The sequence below is a fragment of the Saccostrea cucullata genome, unplaced genomic scaffold (genome assembly GCF_032062105.1).
Source record: "Saccostrea cucullata isolate Sc308-1 unplaced genomic scaffold, CSIRO_AGI_Scuc_v1 ctg6147, whole genome shotgun sequence".
Classification (NCBI taxonomy): Eukaryota; Metazoa; Mollusca; class Bivalvia; order Ostreida; family Ostreidae; genus Saccostrea; species Saccostrea cuccullata.
The window spans coordinates 28,124-36,296 of NW_026928934.1; the positions used below are offsets into that span (position 1 = coordinate 28,124).

The following is an 8,173-nucleotide window of genomic DNA, read 5'->3' on the forward strand; positions in this document are numbered from 1 at the left end:
GGCATGTGTTCATATTCAGGGATGTACCTCCTACTAATTTTTACCACTGTGTAAAATTATGAAGGGGATGGGCCTTAGCTTAATAGAAACAAGTGACTGTGTGACATGCACTCACTTTACTGTTGTCTAACTTGTAATCATATTCATTTTTAAACAAGCATAAAATGAGACTTAAAGTCTTAGATTTATAGATCACTTTTGATACGACAATCTCCAAAGACATCATATTGAAACAGTTTACATAAGCCAGTCACATTTTTTGTTTTGCTGACTTTTGTAACCTTGCTTGATGTAATTGTTTGCACAATACCAGCTCACTATGAGTCAGTCGTAACATATACATGTAGTATTTCTTATTTACCAGTCTCTGCCTGCTTTGTCTGATTTGGTTTAGGTACTCATCTTCTAAAAAGATTTTTTTTTTTGCTTCTTAATTTCATTTGGAAATGAAAAGGACTGCTTGTTTTCAGGGATAAAGCAGGATTTGTGGAATGTGTCAAAATGGATCTGTTTTGTCAGCCTCTGTTTTGGTTTACTTTTCTGAATCTCCTGGTAATGCACAATCCTAAGCCTTACTCTTGTATTTACAACTGCTGTAACTGTGGAGGTAGGCTATTGATAATGAAAGGAGAATATATAAAATGTTTTTAATGCAGTTAAGAGCCTTAACTATTTCATAAATAGATATAATATTACATTATATTGCTTGGAAAAGATATAAAAAAAAAATCTCTGTGAACCATCTCTAAATGGGAGTGCTTTAATTACATTTGTATTAAAGTCAAGTATTTACCATGTTCACTTTATTAAGGAATATTTTTCTATTTCTTTATAACTTTTTTTTTTAATCAGAAGTCAACCCATTAAATGTTTACGTAACAAAAGGATCCACTTTGGTATTGAATTGTACAATCGAAGAAGATAGCAGTCCCCACTTCCTGATGTTTACATTTAGTAACGATAATGTGGACCAATCAGAATTCATGGAACATCAGGGAAAAAACACCATCCTACTAAGGAAGGTTATCACAGACTTTGAAGACCAGGGTGTCTACTATTGTTACAAAAATGACAAAAAAGTTGGATCCTCCTATGTAGAGGTTGAGTGTAAGAATTATTTTTATGTTTATCAAAGGTTTTAGTATGGTGTAAGCTATCAATTCTAACTTTTCATGAATTATTTGCTGAAATTGAATGATTATGTTTTTCAACATCAAGGAAGCATTATTAATTCTGTTTTTTGAACATAGATTGTTAAAATTAGACCTTTTAAATCTATTTGTCACTCATCAAAGGGATATATATGACAAATAAATTTACAATTTTGAGAAGTCTAATTTTAATTAGATTGTTTTTAAATGAATTTAGTTTCTGATTATTGAAGAAAATTTAAGATAAATTTAACATCTTTGATTCAAGATCAAATTTTCTGTGATGAATGTACTTTCCATTCAGTATATATCTATATTCTTCAGACCCCCTACAGCCTGTAAATGACAGTGACTTTTGGTGTGTACTGTACGACTGGGACCATTCTCTGTCCTGCTCCTGGGAAATGGGCGCTTACAAAAACAAGGGCAACATCAATGTTACTGTCATTGCTGAGACCAGGTAAGTACACGGCTTAAAATAAAAAAAAAATGTACCGCTATGCAGTTATTTACTGACCTACTCAAAATCACCCCTGTCAACGCGCGATCAGCAACGCGGATGCGATCGGCAACGCAGATCAAAACATTGAAGAAGAAAGTATTGTAGGGGGTAAATTTGAATAATTTTGTATGTGCTGGGGTGTAACCTGCTGAAAATAAAATTAGCAAACATTTAGTTTAGATAATTATCTACAGTTTAGGATTTACCGAGAGTAAATTTGTTTCACAGTTTCTGTGCAAATGCTACCGATCAAATCGACATTGTTCAAAATATCAAATTTTCATGCTTTGAAATAGTTTATTGTTGTTATTACCTTAGAACATTTGCTGCTTTTGTTACGTAACGGTTCTTGGAAGTATAACTAAATGATTTTAAAATTAAAACCACATACATTATCTTAAAACAAATTTTAACTGGAAAATTTGACAACCGCGAGGCGATCGTCAACAACATTATCTTTTTATGAAGCGATCGTACAACATAGAAATAGCGATCGTACAACACACGAAATAAGAATAGCACAAATCAGAGAATTTTGTTGTCAAAAAGTTTATTTTGATATACAGTAGATATTTTACATTTAAATTAGGCAATCAGTCATTGTTATGTAACTTTTTAACTCTTAAAATTGTCCTACATCAATATAGAAAATTGAAATTAACTACGTAGATTAAAGAGATACAATTGAAAAAGAGTTTGATGGCTAACAAAAATGTAAAGTAGAAATTTTACCTCAATATTCATAACAGTGTCACCCCTCCCCCTCCTCCCAAGAACCCTTAAATATCTTAGATGGTTTATCATGCAAAGTGTAAGTAAAGGAACATTTTCTAAACTCAAAATTCAATTTCGGAAATGTGTTGTGTGGGATGGAGGGAGGGGGTGTTATGATTCAAGTTCTTGAACAACCAAATTTTATCCAAAAAAATACCATCTGCCTTACCCGGATTTGACTATATACTGCAGAAGGGGGACAACCAGTCTATTGGTTTAGCCCCCCATTTCAAATTAGCCCCCCTTTAATTTGCTTCCGACGCCTATGAAAGTAAAGTTTTCACTCCACCCCATCCCCGATTCTACAATGTACATGTACGTGCATGATGTTAAAATTGGCAATTAATTAGAAAAAATAATACTCATAATAATACCGGTAACAGTTTTCAGTAAATTAAAATATATCATGTAATACATAATGCTGTTATATTATTACGTGCGTGTACAACACATTTTTACTGAAAACATTTACTGAAAATATTCGGTAAAGATGCTACATGTAGGTATGCAAATTCCTTTGATCGTTATTTTTATAGTATTAATACATATCTTTTTTATTTTCTGGAAAAAAATACAGTTTTTGATATGTATGCCAACTCCTGTAATTGAACTGCCATATCATAGACACAGGTACTTGAGGACAGGAACCCCCTCCCCCCCCCCCCCCCCCCCCCCAATATAGACCCCCAGGCCTGTTAGAATTTTTTCACATAAATTATAATTTATATGAATGACACATTTGTGATATAATCTATCCTATCAATTCAGGATATTTGCTTAAACTTACATTTTATAAAAATATCTACCCTCTCTATATATAAAAATTTTTATATAGAGAATGTAGGGTAAATTTAATAGAACATTTGTTTTAGGTAATTTTTCGATTTGCTGGTATAGATCTTATCACAAATGTGGTAATGAAAGATTTTTTATGAGAAAAAAATCGAAAAAGCCCAGGGATCTATATCGAAAAGGGGGGGGGGGGGAGGTTCCTGTCCTCAAGCACCTGTGATCATAGACAATAAAACCTTTTTTTCTATATTGATAAAATTCGGTCCTATAACACTCTATAGGTATCTGTTTTAAACAATAATCAAATAATATCAAGTTTTAGGGTTCCATGGAGTTTAAATTTTGTTCTCTTAAAAAACGGACATTATTCAACTAATATACAAGAACGTCAGAAAAATTCGCTCTTTCTCTCTCGAACATCAAATTTTGGTATCTCGTTCTATTTCGACAGACTTTCCACCCATACCACATGGCTATCTATTACTTTATTTCATTAAAAGTATTTTATAAATTTCAAGTTGCACGATCGCATGTTTATCATATTTTCTTTGTTGTACGATCGCATATAGAGTCGTTGCCGATCGCCAAAACGTTTGGCATGTGTTCACTTCAAACCGTTATTTCAACGCTTTCTATTTGATGAAGAACTTCAAATCGGATTTAAAATTTATGATTTACCTATTTACAATGCAAATGTGCCTTTTGGGCTGTCGGGTATACGTAATAAGGTAAGAAATACCACTTAAACGAGCTTCATGTGTCACGTTAGGGCAGTCATGTTCAAGGAAAACTTAACTTTAACATAATATATGGTGATTTTTAATGCGTAGGGGACTTTTATGGTGTTGAACATTTCTAGTAGCATTTAAAAAGTTAGAAATGTTGAAGGATAATTGCGAGGAAATAGGACAAAATAATGTTTTATTTAACCTCATCTTCCTCATGTAGTTGAGTTTAGCTATCCGCGTTGCCGATCGCATCCGCGTTGCCGATCGCGTGTTGACAGGGGTGAAAATGCACCTGACTTAATCTTTTTTCGAGCCATTTCTTGAGATGATTTTATTGTAATTAAGACTTGAGTTCAAAATTCCGATACACTGTTGGATGCACAGACTGATCAATATAGGGCACCTGCAAAAGGAAAGGGGGTGGTTGCTAATAACTTCTTTATATATAATACTAGCATTTAGAGCTACATAGTGTAAGATGAAAAGCACAGTTTTAAGTCAGCACATATTACATTAAAGATTTTTTTTTCTTTTAAATTATACTTTCTATGTGAGGTTCCATTGAATGTTCCTTTGCACACAGATAATGCTGCAGCTATGCATGTATGTATATATACTTTCTAGTTTGGGGACCAGTAGGTGTGCATGCATATCTGATATATATATATAAAAAAATAAGGTTGAAATAAATCCTCTCTATTTGGTGTATGTTTGGAAAGATTAGATAACTAAATTTTTGGCATACAATTATTATATAAATCTAAATATTTATGATTGATATTTTTTATGAATAAAGGGAGAGTCCTTTGGAAGAAGATTTAGAGGACCAAGTACATGTGTACTTATTGTAAGGTTTAAATGAATGCATCAGATGAGATTTATCTAAATTAATTTTAAAAACTTTTCAGACTGCATGTTATTTCCTAAATAATATGTTTTATGAAGTCTTTTCTTTTTCCTCAGATGATGACAATTATGACATATAACATCTGAAAACTAAATGTCATTTAAAAAACGTAATTCTAGTTTTTGAACATCCATAAAGGTGTTTCCTGATACATTCAATCTAGACAGATTTCCATGAAATATCTCATGGAAGTGTGCAAGGTGATAAATATCAAGTTCTGTCCTTAGAAACTTCAAACCTGCAATACATAGCTTTTATTTCAATTCAAATATTCATTAGTTCCTTTAAAATACAGATCGATATTCACAAAATATCCTCAACCTTATTCATTCTGTCAAGACACAATTTTTGGTTTTTAAATCTCTTTCCAGTCATTTTGGCAAGCCAAGGGTTTTTAGTTCACCTGAGCTGAAAGCTCAAGTGAGCTTTTCTGATCACATTTTGTCCGGCGTCCGTCTGTCTAGCTGTCTGTCCGTCTGTAAACTTTTCACATTTTCGACTTCTTCTCAAGAACCGCTGGGCCAATTTCAACCAAACTTGCCACAAAGTATCCTTGGATGAAGGGGATTCAAGTTTGTTCAAATGAAAGGCCACGCCCTCATTCAGGGGGAGATAATTGGGAATAAATGAAAATTTGGTGGCATATTTTAAAAATCTTCTTCTCAATAACCACTGTGCCAGGAAAGATGAAACTTATGGAGAAACATTCTCAGGTAGTGTATATTCAAGTTTGTTCAAATCATGACCCCCGGGGGTAGGGCGGGGCCAAAATGGCCGACCAAAGTTTTACATAGAAATATATAGGAAAATTCTTTAAAAATCTTCTTCTCAAGAATGACAAAGCCATAATTCATCATATTTATATGGAAGCATGCTCAGGTAGTGTAGATTCAAATTTGTTCAAATCGTGACCCCCGGGGGTAGGGCGGGGCCAAAATGGCCGACCAAAGTTTTACATAGAAATATATAGGAAAATTCTTTAAAAATCTTCTTCTCAAGAATGACAAAGCCATAATTCATCATATTTATATGGAAGCATGCTCAGGTAGTGTAGATTCAAATTTGTTCAAATCGTGACCCCCGGGGGTAGGGCGGGGCCGAAATGGCCGACCAAAGTTTTACATAGAAATATATAGGAAAATTCTTTAAAAATCTTCTTCTCAAGAATGACAAAGCCATAATTCATCATATTTATATGGAAGCATGCTCAGGTAGTGTAGATTCAAGTTTGTTCAAATCATGACCCCCGGGGTTAGGACGGGGCCAAAATGGCCGACCAAAGTTTTACATAGAAATATATAGGAAATTTCCTTAAAAATCTTCTTCTCAAGAATGACAAAGCCATAATTCATCATATATATATGGAAGCATGCTCAGGTAGTGTAGATTCAAATTTGTTCAAATCATGACCCCCGGGGGTAGGACGGGGCCAAAATGGCTGACCAAAGTTTTACATAGAAATATATAGGAAAATTCTTTAAAAATCTTCTTCTCAATAATGACAAAGCCATAATTCATCATATATATATGGAAGCATGCTCAGGTAGTGTATATTCAAGTTTGTTCAAGTCATGACCCCCGGGGGTAGGGCGGGGCCAAAATGGCAGACCAAAGTTTTACATAGAAATATATAGGAAAACTCTTTAAAAATCTTCTCAAGAATGACAAAGCCATAATTCATCATATTTATATGGAAGCATGCTCAGGTAGTGTGGATTCAAGTTTGTTCAAATCATGACCCCCGAGGGTAAGGTGGGGCCAAAATGGCCGACCAAAGTTTTCAAAGATATATATATAGGAACATTCTTTAAAAATCATTTTCTAAAAAATAGCAAATCCATGATTGGTCATGGGACTACTTTTGGATTTAAACTTTACAATAAAAAACCATTTTCTACTTTTTCCTACCCTTAGTGCTCAGGTGAGTGATGTGGCTCATGGGCCTCTTGTTGGTCTAGCTGCTTTACTTACTACAAACTCTTGACAGATTATGTATGCCACACACTATGTAAAGCTGGCTTATACCTTGTTTATTCTAAGCTAGACCCTTGGAAGCAATGAGAGAACAGCTTTCATGTTGAATTATTTCATTAAAAAAAAAAGGATCGAGAACATCATCTTTAAACATTTTGTTAATCCGACAGTTTTCTTGTAAACACGCAAACATTACATTCTCAGCTTATTACTTTTGTTTTTTGATACACTGTTATTTATCTTTCATAGTCCTTCCATATCTGTTACTGTGTCAATCTTCATTTCTTGTATATAATGGATACCAAACTACAATAACTATGAACTGGTTGGCCTAAAACCAGAGTTATTAACATTTATAGTCCTCCAGAAGGTGTTGCTTATGTTGTCCACAGTTTAGTGGTGAAAACTAGCTGCCAACAGTTTGTGGCAAGGAAAACAGACAAAAAATTCTTGGCTTGCAAAGATCCTTTCCATTATTTTCATCCATCCTTTATGATTGTGCTAATTAAGTTTAATTACTAGCTTTATTAAAGAAACTGTTATTGTGCTGTTTCTAATAATAATAATACCAAAGCAAAAAAAAAAAGATTTTGATAACTGCATGTTTACATCCAGCTAATATATGTTACAGAAAAACATGCATAACAGGTGTTTGTATTCAATGAAATTTAAATGTGATGAATGATATAGTTATACATGTTGTATACCAATAATCAATTTCTTATAATTTAATACAGTATAATTTGTCCAAACCGGCTACCGCCGGTTCCATAAAATTTGGCCGGTTTAGACAGAATCCGGAGTACAGGAAAAATGCATAAAATATTAATTTTGAAAATTTTCGTTGTTTATTTACAAGAACATCATATACATAATATAAATACAGTTAAATGATGAAATCAATCAATATTTGGGAGTCTAGAAATTATAAAATATTCTCGCATGACTTACTGTATATTTTTTGTTTGTTCACGAAGTTTGAAAGTCGGTTGAAATGCTATCTTATAAAATCAAAACCTACAGGCACGCATAATATAGGCTTACTATATATCAAGCACAGTACAGTAATGCACAATTATTTACGATGTGCTTATTATTCGATTGAACTTTTAATTTTTATGTGAAAAATGGTTACGTCTTCCCACACAGTGTTATGGCGCCATTTTGAAATGCGTTCGATTTTCGATCCCGATTTATATTTTGATTTGTAAATCGCATACATCTATATTTTGTGTTTATATAATTAGGTGGTAAAAGGAATTATACAAAATTGTAATTTAATAATATAGGCCTAATATTTTTTCAAGTGGGCTGTGTCACCACCACATTTCACCACATTTCAATG

General features: G+C 33.2%; 1 protein-coding gene across 1 annotated transcript; it reads left to right on the forward strand.

Annotated features, from left to right (window-relative positions):
- Nucleotides 1-471: 471 nt before the first annotated feature.
- LOC134279299 (uncharacterized) lies at nucleotides 472-2,436 on the forward strand. Its single transcript, XM_062761661.1, has 4 exons — nucleotides 472-607; nucleotides 853-1,107; nucleotides 1,476-1,611; nucleotides 2,403-2,436. Exons 1-4 carry the CDS (start codon nucleotides 502-504, stop codon nucleotides 2,434-2,436), a joined length of 531 nt encoding a protein of 176 aa, XP_062617645.1. The 5' UTR covers nucleotides 472-501.
- The last annotated feature ends 5,737 nt before the right edge of the window (nucleotides 2,437-8,173 follow it).

Bases quoted from the DNA above. Each gene is read 5' to 3' on its own strand.
- LOC134279299 (XM_062761661.1), top strand. From the start codon at position 502: ATGGATCTGTTTTGTCAGCCTCTGTTTTGGTTTACTTTTCTGAATCTC. The intron at 1,108-1,475 runs GTAAGAATTATT...TATATTCTTCAG, and splicing joins CTCCTATGTAGAGGTTGAGT to ACCCCCTACAGCCTGTAAAT. The intron at 1,612-2,402 runs GTAAGTACACGG...TATTCATAACAG, and splicing joins ACTGTCATTGCTGAGACCAG to TGTCACCCCTCCCCCTCCTC.